Source organism: Carettochelys insculpta, chromosome 2 (assembly GCF_033958435.1).
Source record: "Carettochelys insculpta isolate YL-2023 chromosome 2, ASM3395843v1, whole genome shotgun sequence".
In the NCBI taxonomy this organism is placed as follows: Eukaryota; Metazoa; Chordata; order Testudines; family Carettochelyidae; genus Carettochelys; species Carettochelys insculpta.
In genome coordinates, this window is record NC_134138.1 from 96,867,888 (window position 1) to 96,895,490 (window position 27,603).

Here is a 27,603-nt window from a genome sequence, read left to right on the forward strand (position 1 = left end):
TGCTTGATACTTAAAATCATGCACTGAATAGAGGACTTGGATTTATGGCTTATTACAACATTCTGTAACCCATTAACAACCCCATAGTTGCACCTTGTTTGTTTTTCCCACTCTGAATGGTAGGGTGCTAGTCAGCCACTTCATCTTGAATGGTGCCTCAAACTATATGTTACGTGCTTACGCCAAACAATCCGTTCTGTGTTTAGTTGTGACACTGAATGCTTTTCCCTGGCTTGAATTGAAGCTGTCTGTACTGTAATCCATGGTTGTATTGCCTTTTGTTCCTTATGTTTTTTGTAAACTTCTAAATATGAATCTGTAGCATCTGACTGTACTGAGGTGAGTTCATGGACATCAGGCTGTTTACGAGCGCTACATCTGCACTGCACGTGGAAGGCAGAGGTGGAAAAAGTACCTCAAAAGTTACTTGATTAAAAGACCAATGGGGCGGGTGGGGATATTGAAGTACCAGTCACTGGTGCCCCCTCTCTGGAAAACTACTTGAGTAAAAGTATATATGCATCACATCTTGATTGTACTCAAGTATCCAGAAGCAAAAGCAGCTGCACCTTTACTCGAGTAACTTTTTGGATACTTTTTCCACCTCTGGTGGGAGGGCACTTCCCAGTGTGAGTAGACAGACTGGTACTGACTTTGTTTGAGCTAGCAGGGTAAAAACAACAATGTAGCCAAGGGTAGCACAGGTGGCAGTTTGGACTAGCTGCCTCAGTATACTTCAGTGGGATCCAAGCAGGTCTGTTTACTTATGCCAGAAAGCATGTTCCCAAGTGCTTTGTGGGCACACCCAAGACATTCAGTGATTTAGTAAAGGGCCCCTGTGTAGCTATGGTGTATCCAGTCTGCAGTTTACAAGGTGCACCTTGTAATGTAATGTGCAGAAAGTGATATTACCATATACTTTAGAAATAGTATATGATCATAAACATAAAGATTACCATACTACAGGTTGAACCTCTCTAATCCAGAACACTTTCATCCAGTGAACTCTGTAATCCAACATGATTTTAGTTAGCCGAGTGACCACTTATTATGGGTGTGGCCAAGTTTCCTGTGGTCCCATAAAGTTTGTTTACAGCCACCAATCCCGGCTCTCAGTGTTCTGTGCTATTATTTGGCTGTAATTTACCCCTAAATGTCTTCTAAGGGCCCAGTAAGCAATGGAAGTGTTAGTAATGTGCTAAAAAATATTGACCTCCCATCATCTGGCAAATTCTCTCATCCGCAGCAAAGACCCAACGGTGCCAGATGAGAGAGGTTCAGTCTGTACCTACAAGGGGCTAGAGAGCTACAATATGAAGTAAATATCCAGTCTTGCAGATCAGGCTTTGCATTGTCACTGCTTCCCTCTTCTCTCCCTTCCATTTCCCCCCATGGCAGGGGTTGGCAACCTGCGGCTCTTTAAGGAGCTACCTGCAGCTGTGAGTGCTGCCACTGCTGACTCCTTTTGTTGCTCCAGAGGCTGCTGCTGCTTAATTGGAATTTTGTTTTTTATTTAAGCAGCGGCAGCTTCAGGGAGCCCTGCAAAAGTCAGCCGGCGGGGCACAGGGCCACTGAGGAGAAGGTGGCAGAGCAGGGAGCCACCAACCATGCACGTGTGAGAAGCCTGCAGGAGATCTGGGTGGAGGGGTGGCTGAGCCTGCCGGAGCCACACAGAAAAGGAGGAAGCAGAGGGGCAGGAGAGAGGGAGGCAGCATCCATGAAGGAGTGGTGCGAGAGCCGGGGGATAAAATTAAGATGGAAGCCCAGATTAAAAGAAGCAAAAAGAGTCTCTTAGACCAACATGGAAGGTAACCAGTATGGGTGAATCCCAGACAGAGGAAAAAGCTGAAGGTAAAACGATTTAAAGGCAAAAACAAATCCAAGGTTGCCAAGGGATTAGCATGGTAGTTTTGATGAAATTTGAAGGGTGGAGAAAGGACTGTGCAGACAATGGTGGCTGTCAAAAAATATGACTAGACTGGGGCCAGATACCACGTGTGAATTAAGTCCGAAGACTGTTAAATAAGGAATTGATGAGAGAGACATCAATTTGCTATGTAGGTAATTTTAAAAGAAAATTAATTAAACAATTTTAAGTGCTTCACTGCCTTTGAGTCTTCTAACCAACATTTGTGCCTCCACATTTTTAAACAATTTTCTCGCTTCTTGTATTGTTCCTTGTATACAGGAACAGCTAGAGAACCCATGGAACCAACCGGGCACATGGAAAAAAATTAAGCATATTTTCCTAATTTTACTAAATTTACATGTCATAAAAATATTTTACCTCCTATTTCTAGAAACAGAAGTGTATAGACAGTATCTCTTTAATTTTCCTTCCGAACTTTTTTTAGCGTTATAAAGTGTTAGTTTTAATATTAAAATATTAAATAACAAAGGCATACTTTATGACTTTAAAATAGAAACTATAAACTGAAATATGCTTCACGAAGACTTTATAAAGTGCATTGTATAAAACCCAGGACAAATAGAAATGGTTATCTTTAAGTAAAGAAACCTGGTATTACAGCATTTTCAACCCCAGCATTACAGCACTGAGAAACTGAAGGTAAAATAGTGGATTTTCATTGTCCGTCGGAAAGACTTCAAAAGCATAAACAGTAAAAGTAAAGTGTAAACTATACCTTAAATATTTTTCCAAACAGTTGTATTGCAGGCAATTAAACATGCTGGCAATATCTAAAAAAAAAAGCTTGTGGTTTGAGGCAGGTTAAACCTGGGGAGGTGAGGGGAGAGTTTGGGGCTGAGGTGGGTAAAGCCCAGAGGTGGGGGTAACTTAACTTTCTAAGTGGCACAAATGACTCTGTGTGTGCTGTTCTTAAAATAGCGGTGACAAAAAAGTTGCAGCTCTTGAAGTATTGATTTTGTAACTGAATTTGAAAAGAGGGCTCTTCAATGCTATTTCGGTTGCAAACCCCTGCCCTATAGCATGTAGTTTGAATGACTTGCATGCAAACTTCTGAAAGCTACATATGTAATTACAGTAATCTTTTAAATTTTGTTTCCCTTGGTTTAGAAAACATGTGCACTGTGGTCTATTTTGATGACTGCATGTCAATCCATCAGTGCAAGATCTCTTGCGAGTCCATGGGAGCGTCAAAATACCGGTGGTTTCACAATGCCTGCTGTGAGTGTATTGGGCCAGAATGTATCGACTATGGCAGTAAAACTGTAAAATGTATGAACTGCATGTTTTGAAGCACAGCCAAAGCTATGTCTCTTAGTCAAAAGAAAAACCAGGGACTGAAAGTATTGTGTTAGTGAGTATGTTCTGGGAGCAGCTACACATGACTGATTTGAGAAAAGATGTATAAAATTCAAAGTATGTCTGTAATTTGTTTAAGTCTGTAACCAGTGCTAATTGGCACATGTTTCAGTTATGTTTATTTTATTCTTATACTTTAGTCAAGTAGCATAGCCATCCTCCTGGTTATTGTCTTAACGGTTTTGCTTTGATCTGAAAATACTATACTCATTTCAGAATGTAGTATCATATTTAGTAGTTCAGAATAGTGAAGCCTCAACAAGATTCCCATCATTTAGAAGCTGAACAAGGGCTCAAACGGATAATGCACTTCTGTGTTTGTTTTTTATAACGTTCCAGTGTACAAGCCATAAGAACCCAGTGGCTTGTGGTCTTAACCAGTGGCCTACACTCCTTTTGAGAAATAGTATAATCAAAAGTAAGAGAACAATTCATTTTTGTTCAACTTCAAAACAGGAGCCAAAACAATGAGAAGTCCTGTGGCACCTTATAGAGTAACAGATATTTGGAGCATAAGCTTTCGTGGGCAAAGACCCACTTCATTAGAGGCTTCAATAGATAAAATCCCAGCTTCTTAGCAGGTTTTCCTAGTAAGTCCCACCCACCACAACACCATCTGTGTGAGGACATTCCTCCAGCTGTTATCTGCCTCCATTCCTATAGACAAGGTTTATGGCATTTCATAAGGAAATACTATTCCCATCAGTGGACTCTTAAAAACAAAGATAAAACTCGTACGTTAGTAACACCCACTTCCTATCACACACTTCATGGGGGCGACATCTACAGTACATTCCTTTTTCGAAAGGTGAATGCAAATGAGGGAGATTGAAAATACAAATGAAGTGCTGATTTACAAATCTCATGCTTCATTTGCATAATCTCATGTGATTGCTTTTTTGGAAGAGAGTTTTTCTAAAGCAAAAACAGCCGTGTAGATGGGGTTCCTTCAAAAATAAACCCCATTTTCAAAAGAACCCTTCTTCCTATTTTGTTTCAGTGTTGTCTTATTCCTGGAAATTCAGTGCTGTGATGTAAATTTGAAATGCTGTTACGAACGGGGGGAAAAAAAACAGGTATAAACTGGGAATTAAACTGGGTATTTTAGTAAGCTTGGGAAGTGTGTCCTTTGAGTAGTTGGCAGTTTCTACACAATACTGTTCTGTTGAACACTTATTCTAATTATTTGGTTTTGCTTTGAGGTTATTTTTGATCAGACTTAATATGGAAGGAATTATCATTTGAGATAAAGGACCATTCTCTGAACATGGAACACTTCCTATATTTTGCTGTGTTTTAATATATGGAGTACAGGTTGAAACTCCGAAATCCAGCATTTTCTCATCCAGCAGCATCCATCGTCTGGCAGGACCATGGATCTTCCAGGACCAGAGAGTCCTGGGGTTGGGAGGAGGAGGGGGCAGCCACACCAGTGGCAGGAGCCCGAGGCAGGGCAGCCAAAGCTAGTCTGGCAGCAAGGGGGGCCAGCAGCAGCCAGGGAGTCGAGGCTGGTGAGCTGGCAGCCCAGGATCACAGCAGCTTATCTCCAGGGCTGGGCAGGAAGCTGGTGCTGTGCACAAAACCCCTGGCCAGGGAGCATCAACTTGCAGCACCTCATCCCCAGGGCCGGGCGGAAAACCACAGCCCTAGGAAGCTCCTGGCTGTGGCTGTGTGCAAAGTCCCTAGCTGGTGAGCAGTGGCTTGTGGCAGGTTGTTCCTGGGGCCGAGCCGGAAGCTGCGGCTTGGGAAGCCGCAGCTGGGGGGCGGGGGCGGGGGCGGGGGTGGCAGCCAGCAGCTGGGGAGCCTGCAAGGGGGGACAGGGGAAGTCATGAATCCACAGATGACAGTGGGGAGGGGAGCCTAGGAGGCCAGCAGGGGATGCGGGGTGCACAATTGACCACTCCTGGTTTGGCACTGCTGAGGTCGCGAGGCTGCCAATCCAGGGAGGTTGAACTGCGCAGTTACTATGGAACCTCAGGACCTTTTTCTGCCAGAAAGCATCGTAACGGCATTCCAGCACCTTCTCCTCTCCCCCCCAACGGGGCGTCCCACAGCTGGTGCTGCTGGCAGGGCTCCGTGCCCCATCTGGCTCCCAGCCGTGTGGCTATAGGGTCCCCTCTGTGCCCCACCCCGCGGGGATCTCACCGCTGGTGCTGCTGGCAGGGCTCCATGCCCCAGCAGCCTCCTTGTGACAGAGCTGCAGGGTCTCCTCTCCACTGTCCCTTCCTGCCTCCAATGGGGATCTCATGGCTGAGGCCACTGCTAGGACTTGAGTTCTGACACCTTTTTGTCTAGGAAGAAAAGCACTAATAGTACCATGAGGTTTTTCCTGTGATGGCGACGTAGAAACCACAAGTATAAAGTCTGAGTAGCTTGGGATCTCAGTAGAAACTCATGATTGTATTTATAACAGTACCATTTTTTAAAATTTACTAATTTTTATGTAGATGGATTTGCCTATTCCTGTTTCTCCCTCTTGCTTCAACATCTCTAGGTCAAATTGCTTCCTAGCAGCATGTTCCTATACACAGAGATCAAATAATTTCAATTCTCATTTTATTTGAAAAAAAATTGACTTGTGAATTTTTAGGTCTCCTTACACAACTCTTCAGTTAAGAAAAACAGAAAAATTAAACTCTTAGGCTACGTCTACACTAGCCAAAAACGTCGAAATGGCACTTCGAAATTGACGCGGCTCGCCGCCGTGCAGCTCGTCCAGATGGGGCTCCTTTTCGAAAGGAGCCCAGCTACTTTGAAGTCCCCTTACTCCTATGAGCAGATGGGAATAAGGGGACTTCGAAGGAAGCGGGGTCCTTTCAAAAAGGAGCCCCGTCTAGATGACCCATGCGGAAGCGAGCCGCGTCAATTTCGAAGCACCACGGCTGCCCGCATGCTAATGAGGTGCTGAATATATATTTCAGCGCTTCATTAGTAAACTTCGAAATGGCCATTTGCATGGCCATTTTGAACTTTTTGGCTAGTGTAGACACAGCCTTAATGAAAAACTGAAAAAACTGAAAAACACTTGCAAAATGAACATTTTTAAACTCTTTTCAAGGCATAAATAATTGAAAGCTGGGGGTTATTTATGCATTTAAACTAGCAGGGGCGAGAGGAGGGGACTTCTTCCCATTTAAAATTGGGAATTATGGGGAAGATTTTTTTAATTTGAGGGTTTGAGTGAAAATCAGTCTAAACAGAAGGAAATGTTATTTCTTCTTTTTCTGGTTTGTTCCTTGCAACTTTTCCATTTTTTGTGCAGAGAAAGCCGTCATGAATTTCTTATTGCAAAGTGAGGAGAGTGGCTATGTTTATCCTTTTATCTGTGTTTTGTGTACTTAAGGATAATGCATTATTTTCTGATCAAGAATTAATGAAACATTTTTCAATTGTCCCTGAAAGTTAGGGATATACTGAAGGCTTTGAATTGTCATATATTGGGAATGTGAAATATCATGTCAGAATTCTAAGACAAATCAAGGTTGATTGTCTGGGACCCCGTTGTGTGGATTTATATCACATCACCCTTTTTACACTATAAATTTACTTCAAAATCAAGTAGAGGGATACAGAGGTTATGCGAAGAGGGGGACAGAATGTCTGTTTTAGGCCGTGTCTACACTAGCCCCAAACTTCGAAATGGCCACGCAAATGACCATCAGCTCATGGGAATAAGGGGACTTCAAAGTAGGCGGGGTCCTTTCGAAAAGGAGCCCCGTCGGGATGAGACGCACGGCGGCGAGGCACGTCAATTTTGAAGTGCCGCGGCCGCCCGCATGCTAATGAAGCGCTGAATATGCATTTCAGCGCTTTATTAGTAAACTTCGAAACGGCCATTTGCGTGGCCATTTTGAAGTTTGGGGCTAGTGTAGACATAGCCTTAGAGTTAAATATCTATAGAAACCATGGAAAATCACAAAACGGTAAATTTTTGTTTGTGTGATACCTCAAAAATTGTTGCTAGTGAGGACGGTCCATGTTTTTATGTTTGCTCTATTTTTGTAATGTATTATGGTCTCCAGAGACTCTGTGCTGTAAACTCAGTGTGTACGCAAATGACCTATGGCAACCTCAGATGTATTTTCATATATTTCATTGTTTAAACAAGTATTTTAATAAATAATGAGATATTATTCTGTTGTGTGCTTATTTTATCATTGCTGCTTCTTCCCCCTGTTGGCAAAACTTTTTCATGCACCTGAGGTAGAAATTTGTCTTTGTGATTTTACTAATTTTAGTCCTGTGACTATAGTCTCAGTTGATAACTTTATTTGGTTTAGTAACAAAATGCTTTTTAGCAGCAGGCAAATTGTCTTATAGATAAAACTGTAGTTTTACTTTTAATTGAATGTATTTATGTAAAACACGAAACCTACAAAATGCAATTCTAGTAACATTCTGAAATCATCTTATTTATGAAAAATCCCCTTATAAGAGGATACTGTGCAATTTACATGACATAGAGGGAAAAATAATAAATATTTTATTGTTGGGATGCATCTCACTTATGCCCTAATTGTAGCAAAGCATTTAAACACGTTTGAAGTGAAGCAAGTGTGTAAGTATCTTGCTGAATTGGGATCTTATCCAGCTGAAGCATCTGGGCAACTTGTATCATTAAACGTTCACTATAAAATTTTAAATCCTTAAACTTTAAGTACTCAATATAATATTACCCCGTGTGACAATTAGTGGAAAGTAGCATTCCTGGTAGCGGTAGTAGCAAGTTGGGGCTTAGAGATCAGAGCTGTGGACGCAGTCTTCTACAAGGAGAAGGTCCAGCTGTGGCCTCATCCAGCCTTCCTGCCAAAGATTGTCTCCTCATTCTGTATCAACCAGGATCTGTTCCAGCTGGTGTCACAAACCTCATGAGTCAGCAAAAGAGAGGCTGCTCCATGTGCTGGACGTCAGGAGGGCTTTGGCCTTCTACCTGGAGCGGACCAAGCCTTTCCACAGATCAGCGATGCTTTCTGTTGCTATGGCCGATAGAATGAAGGGCCTACTAGTGTCCACACAACAGCTTTCAAACTGGATCATTTGGCATATGCAGGCCTTTTAAGAACTGGCAAAGGTCGCTCCACCAACGATCATCTGAGCTCACTGACACACACATATCCAATCCTGGATATCTGTAGAGCTACACCGTGGTCCTCAGTTCACATATTCATGTCTTACTATGCCATTGCTCGGCAAACCAACAATGACACTGGGTTTCGCAGAGCTGTGCTACAGTCAACACAGTTTTGAACTCCTATCCGCCTCTGTGGATGCTGATTGGAGTCCCCTAATGTGGAACGGACATGAGCAAGCTCTTGAAAAGGAAAAGACTGCTGCCTCTTCATAACTGGTGTTCTTCAAAACATATTTCTTGTGTTCATGTCACACCCCACCCTCCTTCCTCACTGTCAAGAGTTTTTAGCAAGAAGGAACTGAGGATAGGGGGAGCACGCAGCGCCCATTATACCATGTCATGGAGGTGCCAATCCCCTTTCGATACTGCTGAAGGAAAAACGTCCAGCACTGGTGCATGTAGCAAGCACACACACCTAATGTGGAATGGACATGAGCAACATATCTCAAAGAACACCAGTTATGAAGAAATCACTGTCTTTTCAGTCTGCTCATCAAAACCTAACATTTCCTGCTCAAGGTAGGTGAAGGAATGATAAATCTTTGAAGGTGGCTCCATGCATAACTTCTCATTCAAAGGAGAGGGTGCAGGGGTTAAGTATTCTGCCAAAGATCATCAGAATTGTCTTACCTCACTGAATGCTCTCCTTGTTGCTCCCTGAGCAAAATAGGCACAGGCTACATTCAAGCCCCACTCCGCAGTGCTGTTGAGCAGCCAGCTTAGCTGACTCCCATGCTGTATTCATCAGATGAAGATGAAGCGGCATGGAATGCCCTCAGCTGAAGAGGAGTGGCAGCCTCAGGTAACCTCCTGTTAGCAAACACGGCACCAGTTCATATCACTTACGTGACTGAAGGCCCTTGATTTAACGGACTGATGGGGGGGGATGGGTGTCCGTTAAACCCAAAAGTCTGTTAAATATGAGGCTTACTGCCCCCCAAGCCAGGATCCCCCAGCCCCAGTCCCCCCACTCAAAAAAGTAAATAAATGGATAAATAAAAAAGCAAACCCCTGACTCTCAGAACCACCACTGCTGAAGGCGCCACCAGAGCCTGCTGCCATGGCTGGAGCTGCCGGACACAGGCTGCGTGGCCCAGTGGTCCCTGCCACAGAGCCAAAGCTGCCTAGCATGGAGCCACTGCCACCACTGCCAGAGCCACTATGTGCTCCTCCACCAGAGGTGGGGTTTATAAGTGAGTGGTCTGCCCACATACATGCCCCACCTCTGGCTCCAGTGGCAGTCCCGGCTGTGGTGGAGGGTTCAGCAGCTGGAAGCAGCAGGTCTGGTAAATTGCTTTTGGGGGTGGAGGGAAGTGTGGGGGGCGGGATTTAGGATTTTATGGGTTCCCATTAAGCAGACTTCGGGAACGGGGCAGTCTGGCGGACATCCATTCTTTCTGAAGTTTGCTAAATCAGGATCCGTAAAGTCGAGGGTTTATTGTAGTTCTTCTCTAGGGTGCAGGCATCCTACCTTCGTCAACTAAATCTGTAGCCAAACAACTGTAAAATAAACTCATTACTAAGCTGTTCTTTGAAGTACTCTCTTTAAAAGGATCTTTTTAATTGGCCACATATAATAGTATTGTACTTTGACCACAGCTAAATGTCTTGACCTTTATTAAACAAATGGATTATTTTTAAACTGCTGCACCAGAAAACAGAGGTAATAGTGAATTTAAGGGCAAGGAGAGAGAAAAATGCCAACAGCAATAACATCAGAAGAGGTTTCCTATAGTTTCTCCAATAATCATTCTCTGCTTGTGCATATTATTTTTTCTTTCTTTCCCCATCTGTCAGTGTTTTTTCTGCTCCCGTTCAAAGTATTGTGTTCACAGAAATTAATATGTACTCTTTCTGTGAGTGGTATTTTAGTCTGCTTTGACCGCTGCTGTGCCTAAGAGGTCATCCTCCCTATTTCAACGTTTGCACTGACAAATTAGAAAGTATGCCAGCATTCTTAGCATGGTCACATTTTGGCATTCGTCAGTATTAGCATTATCTATAAAGCTACTCCCAGCTTATCTGCATTACAGATTTTAAAATTACTAGTATCTAGACAAACGCAGTGCAAAAGGTAACTTCCATTTGTGACATTATCTGATTAAAATACGCCCATGCCCACTGTTGCAACCACTGTTCTATATTTGCAACAAATCTTGTACCAAATATGGCATGTAGTGTGTCTACAGAAAGGTTCTGATTTGCTGAATATGATTATGCTATTTGTATGCATGTATCATTTTTTATTTGAACTTATGAATAATAGCTACATACCTGTATTTCAAATGTTTGTTCTGGAGTAATGCCCAGAAAGTATTTACTCAGCACATCTTTGCAGAGACTGTTAAAACTAATTGGTTAATCAAGAAACACTTAAGTGACAATGGACTATTAGAAACACCCATCTACACTGAATGGACTTTCCTATGGATGTTGCTTCTGAAGTATCAGTAATGGCCACTACTGTGAATAAGCAAAACTATGCATAGATACATGACTTGTGTTTGTAACGCCGTACTCCATCTTTACCTGCAGTTTTCCACAGTAAAAACAATGGGATTCCCTTCTTATGGCAGAAGCTAGAAAAGTCCCAGGAAACATCTCCATTTTGCCTTTTTTCTTGCTCCAGCCTCCCTATTGCTCAAACTTCTAGATGAGAATTTATACCGTTGGTGGGCAACCTGTGGTTTTGAGGGCTGCATGCAGCCCATCAGGTTCCATATGTGACCCACAAGACATTTTATTGTTGCCCAAACACAGGGTTGCCAGATTCTGCTGGTTTCCAATCACTTTTTTTTCTACCAGTATTACTGAAGTGACACGCATGTAATGCAAGGGCACGTGAAGTGAGGTGTGTGCTGATTGTTCACAACATTAACTGTGAGAGCCCTTTGCAGCCTCTTCATCCAAAGTGCTGCAATGGTTCAGTTTGCACAGCCCACAAATTCTATGCACACAAGTGCAGTTAGGACAACTACCTTCTCTCAGGAGATGACTTCTTACCCAGTGTGGCGAGACAGAAGTTACTTTTGTAGCTGGTTTGGTATACATTATGGGGCATAACCAACAGCATTCTGGAGATGTTCTTTGCCTTATTTCTCAGCAGCATGACCTCAGTCTGGTGATTTGTGGTCTATGAAGGCACAATTACACCATTACATGGAAAATTCATAATAAGCCATAAGGTCTTAATGGAGTTAATTAAATTTCAGTCCCCATCAAGAATTTATGGGAGGTTTGCTGCTGCACAAGTTTTCTTTTTCACCTTGTTGATACATATATTTTATTATGTTCTGATATATTCCATAATTCAACTCTCACTTGATATACAGGACTTTGTTGCTGGGCAGCCCAACTGAGCCATGTGTTTTTTCTATACTGAAACAGGAGCAGATCTGAACATGCTTACTTGAGCCTTTACACTTGAGGCTGAATTAATTTCCATCAGTTATCTAATATTTTTCACTCTGGCTACGTCTACACGTGCACCCAACTTCGAAATAGCTTATTTCGATGTTGCGACATCGAAATAGGCTATTTCGATGAATAACGTCTACACGTCCTCCAGGGCTGGCAACGTCGATGTTCAACTTCGACGTTGCTCAGCCCAACATCGAAATAGGCACAGCGAGGGAACGTCTACACGCCAAAGTAGCACACATCGAAATAAGGGAGCCAGGCACAGCTGCAGACAGGGTCACGGGGCGGACTCAACAGCAAGCCGCTCCCTTAAAGGGCCCCTCCCAGACACACTTTCATTAAACAGTGCAAGATACACAGAGCCAACAACTAGTTGCAGACCCTGTATATGCAGCACGGACCCCCAGCTGCAGCAGCAGCAGCCAGAAGCCCTGGGCTAAGGGCTGCTGCCCACGGTGACCACAGAGCCCCGCAAGGGCTGGAGAGAGAGTATCTCTCAACCCCCCAGCTGATGGCCGCCATGGAGGACCCCGCTATTTCGATGTTGCGGGACGCGGATCGTCTACACGTCCCTACTTCGATGTTGAACGTCGAAGTAGGGCACTATTCCCATCCGCTCATGGGGTTAGCGACTAAGACGTCTCGCCGCCTAACGTCGATTTCAACTTCGAAATAGCGCCCAACACGTGTAGACGTGACGGGCGCTATTTCGAAGTTACTGCCGCTACTTCGAAGTAGCGTGCACGTGTAGACGCAGCCTCTGTGTACAGTTCCTTTGATTGGACGAGCTCAACATTCTTTACCAAGAGTTTGATGCTCATGTCTCTAATAAAAGAGGAAGGGAAACTTGTGGCACAGGCAGGACTGGTCTTTCTGAATACCAGTCAAAAACTGAACGCGGCTCTCCTACTTACCAGTCCCCTGCTATAACCAGACTTGCTAACTTCCTGAGAGTTGCAGCTTTGTCACTTTAAAAAGTGCATGCTGTTGTTCCTAACACAATGTCAGGTGGCAAATATATCCCAGTAGTCTTCCCAGTGGCCTCTAGGTGGAGATGTGTGGCATCCCTGGGATTAAATACATAATGGAAAATAACCAAATTAATCTTTAACCCCTGGTGACTGAGTTTAACAAAACAGAGGGTCAGACTCTGCAATGTTGTTTTGTGTCCATGGGAGGTTAGATCTGTGTCCTGTGTGATCGGTGGGTATTGTTTTTAAGGCAGTTGCCGTTCAGTATCTAAATATGAACTAATAAATTGATTCTGCAATCCTCTTGCATCAGTTTCCATTCTTTTTCTCCCTTCCCACCTACTGAGAGATGAATGGTGTCTAGCTATGACCAACAGTTTTGATCTTTTTCCACGCACATGAGAACACTGAACTGGCCAGCTAGACCAGTATCTGGTCTTCCAACAGTGGCTCATGCCAGATGCTTCAGAGAGTGTGAACGGAACATAGCAGTTTACTGAATGAACCATTCTGTCATCCAGTCCCAGCTTCTAATGAGAAACTTAGGGACAACCAAAGCATGGGGTTGCATCCCTGACTATCTTGGCTAATAGCCATTGATGAATCTACTTTCCCCAAACTTAGACCTCCTTTTTTTAACCTAGTTTACTTTTGGCCTTCACAGCATCCCCTGGCACAAGTTCCACAAGGCTGACTGTCTTATCTGAAGAATTATTTCCTTATGTTAGTTTTGAGCTTCCCATCGGTGCTGTAAGTGTATATATCTTAAGTCACCCCTTAATTGTAGTGGTCGAGTTTACCACTGGTTTTTTCTCCTTGGATCCACCTGCAATATTGAGAATCATTATGTAAATGTACGCTAAATTGTTTTCCTCTATCAGCTTCTTTCTCCTTTTTAGTATGGTGGTGTTGGTAACAATGCCATAACTGAATGTTTCATTGAGATTTTCAATTAAAAGAGAACTAAAATCCATGTTGTGTACCTTAATGGTAGAATACAGTCTTCAGATTTACCACAATAACTCTTCATGGGACAACTAGATTTTCTGTCACTCTTTCAATAAACCGGTTTGCTCAGTGACTGGACTGGCTTCTCCAGAACTGGTCTAGTCTGTCAGTTCAGCATGGGTTTGTCTACACTAGCTGACTACTTCGAAGTAGCTGGCACAACATTGAAATAGTACATGATGCGTCTACACGTGCCGTGAGCTATTTCGACGTTGAAATCGACGTTAGGCGGCGAGATGCCAAAAATTGTTATTCGTATCTGAAGATGGGAATAGTGCCCTACTTCAATGTTCAACGTCGAAGCAGGGCATGTGTAGACGATCCGCGTCCCGCTACGTCAAAACAGTGGGGTCCTCCATGGCGTCCATCAGCTGAGGGGTTGGAAAATGCTCTGTCCAGCCCCTGCAGGACTCTGTGGCCACTGCATGCAGCAGCCCTTAGTCCAGGGCTTCTGGCTGCTGCTGCTGCAGCTGGGGGTCCATGCTGCGTGCATGGGGTCTGCAACCGGTTGTCGGCTCTGTGGATCTCATGCTGTGCAGGCTGAGTATGTCTGGGAGGGGCCCTTTAAGGGAGCGGCTTGGGGCTTTGCTGGCCCCTTATTGCAACAGGGAGCGCTTGTGTGTGTGTGGACGCTACGCACTTCCTTCCGGGGTGGCTCCTTTCAACGTTCTCCATCACTACTTTGACATTGAACATTGACGGCACCAGCCCTTCGACGTAGTGTGCTAGTGTAGACATAGCCCGTGTACTTAAAATCTTCGATGAAACAGTGTTCATGATTCCTAAACAAAACAACTGCCTTTCCTGAAGTAGTGTTCAAGCTGGCAGGAGAGGGAATGAATGCAGTATTCTTAATTTATACAGCTGTGCTTTCTTCGGTTTCTCTAAACACACCCTTTCCAAAACTCCAGCCCATTATTTATTATACTTCTGAGACTCAGCTGTAGCAGTAAGATTGAATTCCAGAGTGAGGGCCTGCTTACCTCACTTCCCAGGAGCTCCCTCCTTGAGACAGCCAACAGTAAATGTATTGAGGAGGGTGAGAGATTATTTTGAAATAATTAGGAGCCAGGCCACTTAGAGCTTTACAGAGGTAGAAATTGATACAGCGAATTTCACATGACAGTGAACTAGAAGCTAGTGCACAGTGCAGTGTTACATGCTTTCACCCCATTTGCCCTTCTTAGAAATGGGAAAAGTTTCATTCTGCATTTAGATAGACAATGAGATGACTGTGGGCTTATGTTGACATGGGCCTGTATGAATCCCCATTCTTGGAAGTTGAGCATTCTGGGGAATATCATCTAAGAATAGGGATCCATACAAGCAGTCATCTAAAACAGTGTTTCCCAATTTTCTTTGGCCATAGAACCCTTTTAAACCCTTTGTGGAACCCCTATTAAGTGATATATGGTCCTTGATCCTGCCATGAGGGCAGGGAACTGGACTTGATGACTTCTCAAGGTCCCTTCCAGTCCTAGCGGTCTATGATTCTATGATATATGGAGCTTAAAGAGTAGACCACAAATAAGCTAGGAGAATAATAAACAAATGGTAAACAAGGTTATGAGATCAACATTTAGTTTAACAACCCATATTTAAAAACAAAAACCACATTTAATGTGTACAAAAAAATAAAGATCAAAAGCTCGTATGCATTATATACATATTACAACATAGTATCACCAGGATAAACCTGCCTCAGCCCCAAACCGGCCCCCAGGACTAAGCCCACCACCCAAAGAGGCCCCCAGCCTAACTCTGCCTGAGTTAGCACCTCTCGTTACCTCACCTAATGTGGTGGATGAACCTACCTTAGCCCCTGCTGTGTCTCCAACTCTAGTCCCGCGGGCCTGATTTCACTGGCCGCCCTATGGCAATGTGGGAGGCCAGTCACAGTCAATGAAAGGCAAAGACAACGCAGGAACCACAGGACCCTTCTGGATGCCTTTCTGGATAGCCGTTGACACCTCTTTCCCTGCTCCCATTGCGAATGCACTGGTTTGCGAGTGAGGGGCTCTTTGCGGCTCTCTGCCCTGCTGCTGCTGCAATAATGGAACTAAATTCAGTTGGTTTAACAGCAGGAGCCCTCACACTGCCCTGCCAGCTGTTAAACCAATTAAATGTAGTTCTACTGTTTTGGTGGCGGCAGGGCTGGGAGCTACAGAGGAGCCAGCAGTGGCAGCATCAGGAGCTGCAAATTACTCCTTAAAGGGCCACATGCAGCTTTGGGCACGCAGGTTGCTGACCCCAATCACAGTCAATTTATATTTGTCACAGTTACATTTTTAAATACAAGAACTCAACAACTTCAGTCATGCACGTGATCCACGCACCCTGAGCGTATGGGGAGTGGTATATAACAGGTGGTATATGACTGACCGTGCACACAGTGCTGAGTAGTGACATCATCATCATCCCCACTTGCTGGCTAAGCTGGCATTACACAGGGATACTTACTGTGGCAAACACAAATGAAAATTGCTTTAAATAAAATTCATAAATGCTTAATTTTTTTTAATTATAAAAATGTTATTGTAATGGAATTTTCTCACAGAATCCTTATTTTCACGCCCTGGTTCTGCGGAGCACCATTTGGGAAACACTGATCTAAAAGAAGTACGGGGGGTAGTGAAGAAACCTTAGGTACCTCCTGTTGCCAGCTGGGTTAGAGTCCTTGTATGACAAAAATATTGCTTGTAATACTGAAGTCTTTGATATTAGAATTTTCTTCTAAAGGAATGTGTGGGAGTTCCTTAGTTAGGAGATACACTGTAGGACAATACCTCTGTGCCCATGAACACTAATTAGAGTGTTTACAACCCTCCCTTTTGTATTTTCCACTGAATAGAGACACACAAATTCCTGTGGAGGACCCTTACGTTACCACAGAAAGTTGCATAAAGAATCCATTCTGTAACAATCAAGGAGTACTGAATCTCAAGTGAATAACTGAAGCAGGTGGCAAATTGCCACTGTATTAATGTGTCCAATAGCTCGAGGATGATGCTTGAAGGCTGTGGAAATGAATCTGAATTCTACTTACTGAAGCCAATTCCCTTGTTGATTAGAACCCTGAAAAAGATTCAAGGTACGCAGGTGTTTAACATACCCAGAAACACTCGGTCAAAAAGAGGCAGAGTACAAAAATGTATTTAGGGGCACATAAAGTAGGCTTTGAGATGGAAGATGCATTTCCTGGCACTGAGCACATGCTCAACTGACAGCCAAATTATTTTTTGTTCTCTAGTATTCTATGAAAGGGCAAAGATTCCTAGATTCTTTCTGGGCAAAAGCAGAAGCCAAAACACATTTGTGGTACTTTCCGCTCTAGTAATATTTTTAAGATATATTTAGCATGACTTAGTTACAGTTTAACTATAGAAAATACTAAATTTTTATATTAAAAATATGTTCAGAAGAGCAGATATGTTGTTGAGCTCCTAGGTGCAGGCTTGTTCAATTTGTATCATGTAACAATTTCCATCTTTACCTAAGACCATGTCTACACTATAGCATAAAGTCTATTTTAAGATGCTTTGCTCGATTTTACAGTGTGACTGTCTGCACTGCAAATACCACTAGGTCAATTTTAAGGAGTGCGAAGGTTGACATTCTTGCATCAACTATCTGATGCGGCATGATGCCAAGTTCAAATGTAAAAGGTCTGAATAATGCTCGTGTGGAAACAGTGTTTCTTCAAATTGATTTTATTGGCCACCAGAGGTGTCCCACAATGCCCAGAATGTATACATTCTGTCCACTTTCACCTCCCCTGCTTTCCAAGTGTGCAGAAAGTAGGAAACAGGAAGCCCGGCAATTTGGAATTCATTTCTTTATGATCAGCATAATGACCACATCTACCCAGCTTAGAAAGCTCCAGGATGGAGCCCTCAGGAGAAACAGGATTGTATTTCACGTGGCAGGCCAGCCCCTGAGCCCCACCACACAACGTGGTGGCTGGGCTGTGGGTCGTGATTGCAGGCAGCAGCATGTCCTGCTCTGCATGGAGGCTTCCTCCCTGCACAAGATTTAGCAGGAGAGGCTGAGAAACTTATTTTCTGCGCTGCACATTTCTACCGGGCAGCCTCCCTCCCCCACAGGCACCATAGGGCTAGTGGCTGCCCCACCACACCACATGCTAGCTGTGCCGTTCAGAGCATGCTTCCAGACAGCAGCATGTCCTGGCATGTGTTGGGTGAAGGCTTCCATGCTTCACATTTTCTGGGGGCTCAGCAAGTGCCAGGGGGGCAAAAAATGCTAATAAGAAACCAGGTGACTGCACCATGTCATCAGGAGCCTCAGCTGACCCCTGAGTTCAGTTGGGGGGGGCTGCCCCCCACCAGACCTATTTTTGGGGCTTGGCATCCTGCCTAGGCACACAAGGCCCCCAGGCCCTGCTCCAAGGCTCTCCCTTCCCAAAGCGTGTGGCTCGGGAAAGCCACAGTCTCAGCAGTGGCCTGTTTCCTGTATTTTCATGGATGGGGGGAACTAGTTGAGGTACCTGTTGACATGGCACAGTCAGCTGAGTGCTCCCAGACCACATTTGTGAAGGATGCTTAGCTTCTGAACACCACCACCTGTTTGGTTTTCTTTCCCCTGGAATTCCCTATGTTTCCTTCATTCCCTCTGAAATGGCTGCTTGCTTTCAACAGGAGGGGAAAGAGGGCAGTGCAGTCTGGGAAGATGACAGTGGGTGCTCTCAGGACACATTTTGTTAAAAGGTCTGTAGCGTGGATGTTTCAAACAATTTCTCTCATCTGGGAAAGAGATGTCTGAAAAATGGCTGTTTGTTTTCAGTCGGGAAAGATGACATCACACACCCACAACCAGTTGCGGGGCATTTTTTTCCCATAATGAACCAGCAAAAAATCCCAGAATGCCACAGGACTGAGGCAACTGTGGGATAGGTTCCCACAATGCACTGCTGCAATGGTTGGACTTTGGCGATTTAGTGGGGATGCTGTTTTCTTCTGCATTTCTTTGTTGGAATGGACTCATGGATAGGTACTGGGGTGGGAAGAGTTAGGGAAGGTGAAAACTCTCTGCAGCACCACCCAGCTGCAAAAGGTTCTCCTTGCCCCCACCACTACGCTAGCAAAGAGAGACCCATGGCACTCCTCTCTCTATGGGCAGCACAATATTTCAAAATGAGATTTTCTAGCAGATAAGCTACTCTACTTGCATTGTATAATTTTGTTAAGACAAAGGAAGAGATCTGCTACAGAAAGATGACCACACTTGCATGAGTCCTCCACTAGGATGGCAACTAATGCAAACCTGTGTTAATGGTTGTGATGTACAGACTAACAATGTAATTGTGTGTTGGGGGTCATTGCACTGAAAGGTCACATCCACTTTCTGAGAAACACTGAGAACGTTAGTGAATTTTAAAAGTACAGTGACCTCCATGTCCTAAGACTCCCTAAACGGTGAGGGAAAGGTGGGGAACTTCCCTCTGTGGGCGAGATCAGGCAAGTAGTAAGAGCTATACTTCCTTGCCCCAACAGGAAGAAAGCTCTTGCACTCCGGAAGAGGGTCAGACAAAAAGATACCTGTTACTGCTTTCAAACGCCTCCCTTTGTCAGTAGAAAGAAGAGGTCTTGGCTCCTGTATCTGCACGAATCGGCAGTGAACTGAACAGAGAGCTGGCGCTGTGTGTAGGCAGCTGTGCCAAGACGCATTTCCCTACGCAGCCGGGTCCGGTGTGATGCTTGGATCGCTGCCTTTGCGCACCGATGCACGGACACCCGGCCACGCCGCCGGCGCGAGAAGTTGCCGTATTCAGGGGGCTGCAATTCCGGGGCATCCCTTGATCCCTGCCACCCCGTCCCCCGGATTGGATCACCGACCCCCCGGGCTCCCCCATTTCCAGGCACCCCCGCTACCAGCACAGAGGGGAGCGACCGGGCTGAAGCCACAACCCACGCACACCCCCGGCACCGTGCCCAGAGCCGGGACGGCCGGGGGCTGTGAAGGCGGAGGGCGGGGAGCGCTTACGGGTTGACCCCAGAGCACCTGGGCAGGACACGAGGCGTTCCGCGCGCCGGCACCGGCACCGGCACCGGCATCCACCCTCCTGCTGTGCCGGCCTCTGGAACTACAAATCCCTGCATGCCCCGCGCGGGCGTACCCCAGGCCCTTGGAGGGCCTCCAGCCGTGCGCACGCGTACTCACCGGCACCCCGCCCGCGAGACTCATGGGCAACTCCACCCCCTCCTTCTTGGGGCTGGGGGGGGAATGCCTTTCCTAGGCGCTTGCGCAGTCTCCTCCTACCGCTGCCTGGGGCAGTCGAAGGGAAGCTGGCGGCGGCGCATGCGCATCGGCAGGCTCGCGGCATTCACGAATCCGTAGCCGTCCTTGTCAACCGGCGGCGGAGGCGGCATGGGGCGCGAGGCGGGGCACGCGTGAGGCCGAGGCGGAGCCGAGTTGCCCTGCAGGCAAGCGGAAACCCGGGGTCAGTGCTGGGGTCGCGTGGGGGGGGGCCCGCCCCGCCCCGCCCCGCCCCGCCCCGCCCCCATTTCGCAGTGTGCGGCGTCGGGGGAGTGACTTCCGGGCTGGGGGGGCTAGAGTGCGGCCCTCGGGGGGATGGGCAGCGCCGGGACCCCCTTCCCCCAGCCTCCCCAGCGCCGCCCTGGAGCGGCCCGCCCGAGCCCGTCGTCACCCGCTCCCGGGCCTGTGGTGTCTCCTGGGCATCCCGGCGCGCTCACTAGTGACACGGGCATCCCCTTGCCCCAGCCCGGCGCGCGCACGGGGGGCGCAGCGGGGTTTTGCACCTGCCTCCATCTGCCACGCTGAGCCTCGCGCCTCCCGGGGGGCGGGGGCCAGCTGGTTGCGCCCGCCCGAACTCCCCACGGCTTGCGTGCTGTGGTGCGAAACCCGTGGGAGACCTGTGCTGCTCAGAAAGCGCCAAAGGGGATGACTGTGGAGCTACGTGCTACTGCCCTGGTTCCCCCTCCTCCCCCCCCCCTCACGCACTTCCCCTTTATTTCCACGAAGTTGAAGATCACTCATAAAAGCTCCATCATCCTTTTCCTATTGTACTGGTGTGTTTGGCAAGAGCCCAGCGTGCTGTGTGCCCAGTATCAGATATTGACAGTGATTTGCTGTTACACCTGTGCAAGGTTTCTGTGTAAATAGGCTCTGTCCCAAAGTGCTTATCTGTTAAAAGTAAAATATCGGGAAAGAGGCAGAAGAACACAAGGTGCCGGTGCATTAGGGCAAAGAACATCTTGTTCTAGGCGCACTGAGGTTTGCGGTCATTCTGAGGCACTCAGCGAGTTGTGATTGCTTTGCTAAGAATGTTCTGCCTTCTGCACTAACCATCCTCTTTTTGTGGGAGATGGCTCTGGACGCAATGGAACAGAGGGGACCTGCTCACACAGAGTAAAGACAAAGGGTGACGTGTAGTACCTTTCATTCGACTTCAAACAGTATACATACAGCATCACTAAAGTTGATGAACTTGAAGGTGGCAGTCGGGTGGCATGTAGTATAGTACAGAATAACTGGGCTGTGAAATTATCAGTACAGTGGAAACCAGTCTCTACTTTTACAAAAATATTTTGGGATCTTTATCATATGGGTGTGGATGCAGTCTTTATTATATGATGCAGTTCAACTTTTGAAATGTTTATATTGACTTCTAATTTAGTAATACTACATAATACCAATTTGTATATTATTAGTGCTTAGAGGCCAGAGTTACAGACCAGGACCTCATTGTGCTAGGTGCTGTATAAACATAACAAAAATAGACTTTTTGCTCCAAGAAGCTTACAATCTGAGACCAGAGAAAACATATTGGGGGCATATAATTAAACTACTGTACAGATAGACTAATGGGGAAGTTCAGATAAACAATGAGACAGTATTGGTCAGCATAGCTGGCTATAGTCTGTGCACCCAGCAGCCTAACCATTATCATGCTTTCTGTAGGCATCACAGCAAAAGAAGGGTAGCCTTTCACATTTTTACAGTGAGCCTTTCAAGCGTTTGGAGCGACATGAGAGAAATCGTATGTTGGAAAAAAATGCACATTTCAGATATTTGGTTCAAAAGTATGTCAATGTATTGTGGATTTGTGTTCAGCTTCCAATTCTGCCACAGTTTTCCTGTGTCACATGAACAAATAACAATCTCTTTCTGCCATGGTTCCCCATCTGTAAAACAGGAATAACAAAATGTCCTTTCCATCAACTTTGATTTATCCATTTAGATTGTCAGATTACTGAGGCTGGCTTCCTCTAAATGTAGGATGTGGGCTTTTCTTTTTGTTTTTTGTTTGTTTGTTTTTGCTGTTATAACTTTCAGCTAGGGATGGGATATTAATGTTTTTAAACAACTGGTTCAACGAGTATGCCCCTAATGTGGATACTTATCTTGTTATAAAGATGCCTTTTATCATTATGACTTACTTCCTTTCATGTACGGAAATAGCTAAACTTGTATAAAGTACCTTAATATTGAACTGATTGGGTCCATAGTATATAAGTTACACTGCTCTAACTGTAGCAATGTAGCTAAAGCAGTACAACTTTTGGATGCAAAGTTTTTGGTGTGTATGTTTGTGCTGCATTTAACACATTGGCCGTGTCTACACGTGCCCTAAACTTCGAAATGGCCATGCAAATGGCCATTTCGAAGTTTACTAATGAAGCGCTGAAATGCATATTCAGCGCTTCATTAGCATGCAGGCTGCCAAGGCACTTCGAAATTGACGCGCCTCCTTTTCGAAAGGACCCCGCCTACTTCGAAGTCCTCTTATTCCCATCAGCTCATGGGAATAAGGGGACTTCGAAGTAGGCGGGGTCCTTTCAAAAAGGAGCCCCGTCTGGACGCACCACGCGGCGGCAAAGCGCGTCAATTTCGAAGCACCTTGGCAGCCCCCATGCTAATAAGCGCTGAATATGCATTTCAGCGCTTCATTAGTAAACTTCAAAATGGCCATTTGCATGGCCATTTCGAAGTTTGGGGCGCGTGTAGACGTAGCCATTGTGACTCTGATATGAGTTGGAGCTTGTAGGCACTACCCTAATTCAGTTCTGTTTGTTATATATTTGTATTGGTCTTAGCAAAATTAATGGTAGTCCGCCAAGTAAAAATACTTGCCCGGCTAAGCAGATCAATATTTAAGATATTACTACTTTAAAATAATTGGTTGCATTTCTCATTCCATAAAATCTGGCAACGTGTAATCAGTGTCAATGTTCAAATAATAAATACTTATTCCAATACAGGTTGAAACTCCCTGGTCTAGCACCCTCAGGATCTGACCATTCCGAAACCAGGGAATTTGCTGGACAAGGGGAGGTCAGTGCTTGCCTCCCTGCTCTTAGCCATCAGCCATCAAGGCCTCTGCTGTGTCAGCTCCAAGGGCTCTGTTCTTTCCTGTTCCGGTAATGCTACTGACCCCAGCCTGCTGTTTTTTTCCTAAGTGCTCCAGCCCCAGAGCACCTATAGGCTCACTGGCAATGCCGGACCATGAGTGTTGCTGATTGAGGGGAATCCAGATTACAGAAATTCAACCTGTGGTTGAGTGAGCTTTGTGTAAACTGCAGTTTTTTCACTCAAGACTCCCATCACAGTTTATTTGGACACACCTGTTCTCAATGTTTCAGAGCTATGTGAATTTGTAGAGATAAGTTACCGGGAAGACTGATGAAGCAGGTCTTTGCCCACGAAAGCTTATGCTCCAAAATATCTGTTAGTCTGTAAGGTGCCACAGGACTTCTTGTTGTTGTAGGAAGATTGAGTGGTAAGTTTAGCTTTATTTCTGTGTTTTGATTATCCCATTAAATTTAATTTTAATGGAGATTTAGCATAGGCTGTATTGTTTAATACAGTTTTAATCCTTTATTATTTTAGCAGTTGTTGGGCCTTCAGAATACTATTCCATTTATGGTCATGAATTAAACTTTTGAGTTTTTGCTTGGTCTGAAAATGATCAATTATGTGTAAAAAGGAAAATTGGGAGAGTCATGCTCAGTGTTCCCTCATTTTTTCTGTTCATGTGTGGAATAAATTTTATGCGCACCAAGGAATGTACTGATGTGCACCACCAATAGCAACACATGATGCCCACTGTGGTTGATCATGGGCACTCTGCTGCTCAGCTGGGTGGCACCAGAATGTTTCCTGGATGGCTACCCAAGCTCTAAGCTTACAGAGAACACTGGTCATGCAGTGTTTCCTGTAAATTGTGCACTTGAAAGGCCGCCCAGGAGAGAGGAATGGTGTCCAACAGATTAGCGGAGCACCCACAGTGCACAGCTGGTTGTGCACATTCACATGTGCCTCAGTGCATATAAAAATGTATTGTGCACATGGATGGAAGAGATTAGAGGGAACATTGGGTATTAATTTATGGCAGGCATATTCACTAGGCAGACTATGGGCTAAATCTCAACTGACAGTTGCCTTTTAAGGACTGCAAAATCTTTCTACTTATTTATTATCATTATTGTTACTTTTCTGTTATTTTCTCTGGAGTCTGGACTTTAATTATACCTTTAGTAAGACATTTGGATCCGAACAAAAATAGTTGATTATCCCTGATTTAAGCACCAGATGCACTAATCCCTGTAAGGTACTGTTTAGATATGTTTCAACTATATTAGATATTCTTGCAAAATCTACTTATCCGATTATTTTCCTTTAGAGGTTTGGTATTTCTTCCTTTCAGATCCCAGTGTTTAGCATCTCATGATCTCCTAAAACTTTCATTGAAAGGACAGATTCATGTTTAAAATAGCATTCTGTTTCGGAATTTGCTTACCTGCTGTTGCAAGAAACGTCTAAGATTACTAAACTGAAATTAATTTTTGTATAGTTTAGCTGTGTCTACGCTACACCCTAATTTCGAAGGAGCCTAGTTCGAAGTTTGACTTTGAAATAGCGGACTTTGAAAATTACATGTTCACACACTCAAAGCGGATCAAAATCACCATCTGCTACTTCGAAGTAATGGCCCACCACTTTGAAAGGAAGCATCTACACACCCATCACCACTATTTGGAACTAAAAGACCAGAAAATGGAGTGGACACAGGTTGCATGGCTGACAGGCCCTTCTAGGGCCTGCAGCCAGCTGCTCCTTTAAAGGGCCCCTCCCAACACACACCCCCTGCATGTGTTCAGGGCTGCCAGGCTGTACGCAGCACAGCACGCCCTTTGCACAGACCAGAGCCATTGTGGAGACCCTTATGGAGCTTTAGCAGCTCCCCAAGGGGGATCTCCTCCAGGCCATGGCCAGCCTGCTGGCTGCACTGCTGGTGGCTGTCCTCTAGCAGCAGCGCAGGGCCACCTGCGTAGGCTCTCTCCTGCAGGCCCTCTGCCGGGGCAGTTGCTGCACCCCACCCCAGTGAGCGGGTGAGACTGGGGGTTTCCCACCAGCACCGACTGGTGGGACCGCCTCATGCTGGGAGAGAGGGATGATGACTGGAGGCTACAAAACTTCCGAATGACCTATCAGACCTTTGAGGAGCTGTGCCACTTGTTCACCCCAGCCTTTCAGCACCAGGACACCAGCATGCGGCCCACATTTCCCCCTGCCCAAGAAGATAGCCATTGCTCTCTGGAAGCTGGCCACCCCAGACAGCCACCGCTGGCCACCCTGGACATCAGTTCAGGGTGGGCAAGGCCACCATTGGGCTGTCCTGATGGAGGTAAGCCAGGCCAGGGACACTCACCCACGAGGGGTAGGGCTTCTTGCAAGGGGGCCCTGCACAGGGCTGGGTACCACCAGGCCACACACTCATGGCCGCATCTGTCCTGTACCCCGTGCAGATCGTCTGGGCAATCAACACCCTTCTTCGTCGCCAGGTGGTCACTGTAGGGGGCCTGGATGTCACCTTGTCCGGCTTCGCAGACCTGGGATTCCACAGCTGTTTTGGTGCATTGGATGGTGCGTACGTTGCCATCAGTGTCCCAGGCCATAGTGCAGGTGCCTTCATAAATAGAAAGGGGTACCACTCAGTGGTCCTCCAGGCCCTCCTCGACTCCACCGGCAGGTTCATAGATGTGTGCGTGGAATGGTCCGACTGGGCCCATGAAGCCTGGGTGTTCAGGAACTCATGGGTTGGGCACAGAATGCAGGAGGGGACCTACCTCCCCCCTCTAGAGCTCCCGGTGGAAGACATCACCAGTGCCCCCTGCATTGTGGCCATTGCTCCTTACCCCCTGCACCCATGGCTCATGAGGCCCTATACCAGATGTACTGATCCATCCCAGGGCTGTTTGAAACAGGAATGCCGTGGAGAGGGTGTTTGGGTGGCTGAAGGGGCGATTTAGATACTTCCTTACGAGGGCTGGAGGTTGGCCTCTCAAACGTGCTGGCCGTGGCCTGTTACACTCTCCACAATATTGTGGAGAGCAAATGGGAGCCCTTTGTCCAGGGCTGGGCTACCAAGACTGCTGCTGAGTACAAGCAGCCGCCTGCTGTCCTGTGCCACCAGGTGCAAAGGGATAGGGTGTGGGTCGGGGGCCTTGTGGGAGGTTTACGCTTGGGGCATGCAGTTACCTTACCAGCCACCCACCCCACCACACACCCCTCCCTCACCACACAAGGGACATGGGGTTAGGGGTGCAACATGAAATGTTTATTTAGACAATAAACTTTAGAGATAAAGAAACATAAGCAAGAGTTTGAAACTATTTACAAGGGGGGAACTATGTCCAACAGAGATCCTGGGGTGCCTTGGGGGAGGGTGATGGGGTGAGGGAGGGTGCAGGGGGCTGTCTCTTCCAGCGGGATGGTGGGCTGGGAATTGTGATGGCTGCAGGAGCCACTACCACCCCATGTCCAGGGACCCCGTTGAGGCTGCAATGGGGCCAGGACAACAGGGAGGTAGGGATCTGGGAGGGGTGCAGCGTCGTTGGGGTCAGCGGGGGATATGGGCAGGGATGGAAGAATGAGGGGGGGTGCCTGCTGGCCCTGGGTGACTCTGGCCACCAGCCACTCGGCCTGTGACAGGCAGGCAGTGGGTGGCAGGGCATGTGGGGTCAGGGCCTGAAGTCGGCACTTTGTGGGGGGTGGGCACAGGGCGTGCTGGCGAGGGTGTGGGGGTGCGGTGGGTGGCAAGAGTCTGAGTGAGGGTTTCCAGGCTGTCTGCCACCAGCACCCAAACCTCCCGCTCCATTACCTGCCTGTCCCGCAGTACACCCGTCATGGCCCCAAAGGGCCATGTGGACGGCTGCGTCCTTCTCCCCACTCTGAAGGCAGTGTCCAGCCCGGTGCCAACTCCACAGGCATGCAGCACTGAGTGCGGTGCCGGCCTCCTGGCCCTTGCCGGCTGAGGGCTGGTCACAGGTGGGCCTTGGGCAGCAGGTCTGTGGAAACAGAAGGGGATGAGGGGACAGCCCCTCAGTTGTGCATCCTGACCCTGTGAGCCAGGGCTTCCATTCCACCTGCCCCCCATTGTCCGGTGGTCTGAAGGCCCCATGGGATACTGGGTGCAGGAGGGTCCCCGCGTGGTGCGGCTGGCACTGGCTTTGGTGTGTCCTCCCCCACACCCTCCCTGGGCGAGTGCACTGTGGGGCTATGCAGGGCCGCATGAATGTGTGTCAGCTGGGCACGTGGCCCCCTGCTGACCATGGTGGAGGTGGGGTACCCTTCCCCAGGCCCTGGGGCATCCCGAATGCCCATTGCCTACCTGCTTGTACTTTCAGGCAGTCGGCGGAAGCCCAGCTGGAGGGGTCCTGGCTGGATGACTCAGTGGGGAGGGCGATGATGAAGGTCCCATTGCTGGAACCCTTGTCATCGCTCCCCCCAGTTGGTCCCCTGGTCCC

At 46.6% G+C, this 27,603-nt stretch overlaps 2 protein-coding genes across 3 annotated transcripts in view; both read left to right on the forward strand.

Annotated features, from left to right (window-relative positions):
- The window catches only part of TWSG1 (twisted gastrulation BMP signaling modulator 1), a 37,997-nt gene extending 32,948 nt beyond the window's left edge, over positions 1–5,049 (forward strand). Inside the window, exon 5 of the mRNA XM_074987448.1 lies at positions 3,038–5,049. Coding sequence (XP_074843549.1) covers positions 3,038–3,219 — 182 coding nt within the window. The 3' untranslated portion in view covers positions 3,220–5,049. The remainder of the gene's footprint in view (positions 1–3,037) is intronic.
- Positions 5,050–20,092: 15,043 nt separating this feature from the next.
- The window catches only part of RALBP1 (ralA binding protein 1), a 64,729-nt gene continuing 57,218 nt past the window's right edge, over positions 20,093–27,603 (forward strand). The window contains exon 1 of one of the 2 annotated variants that reach the window (XM_074987443.1): positions 20,093–20,273. The gene's annotated coding sequence lies outside the window, so the exon portion shown is untranslated. The remainder of the gene's footprint in view (positions 20,274–27,603) is intronic. The other variant, XM_074987444.1, reaches the window with a different exon arrangement.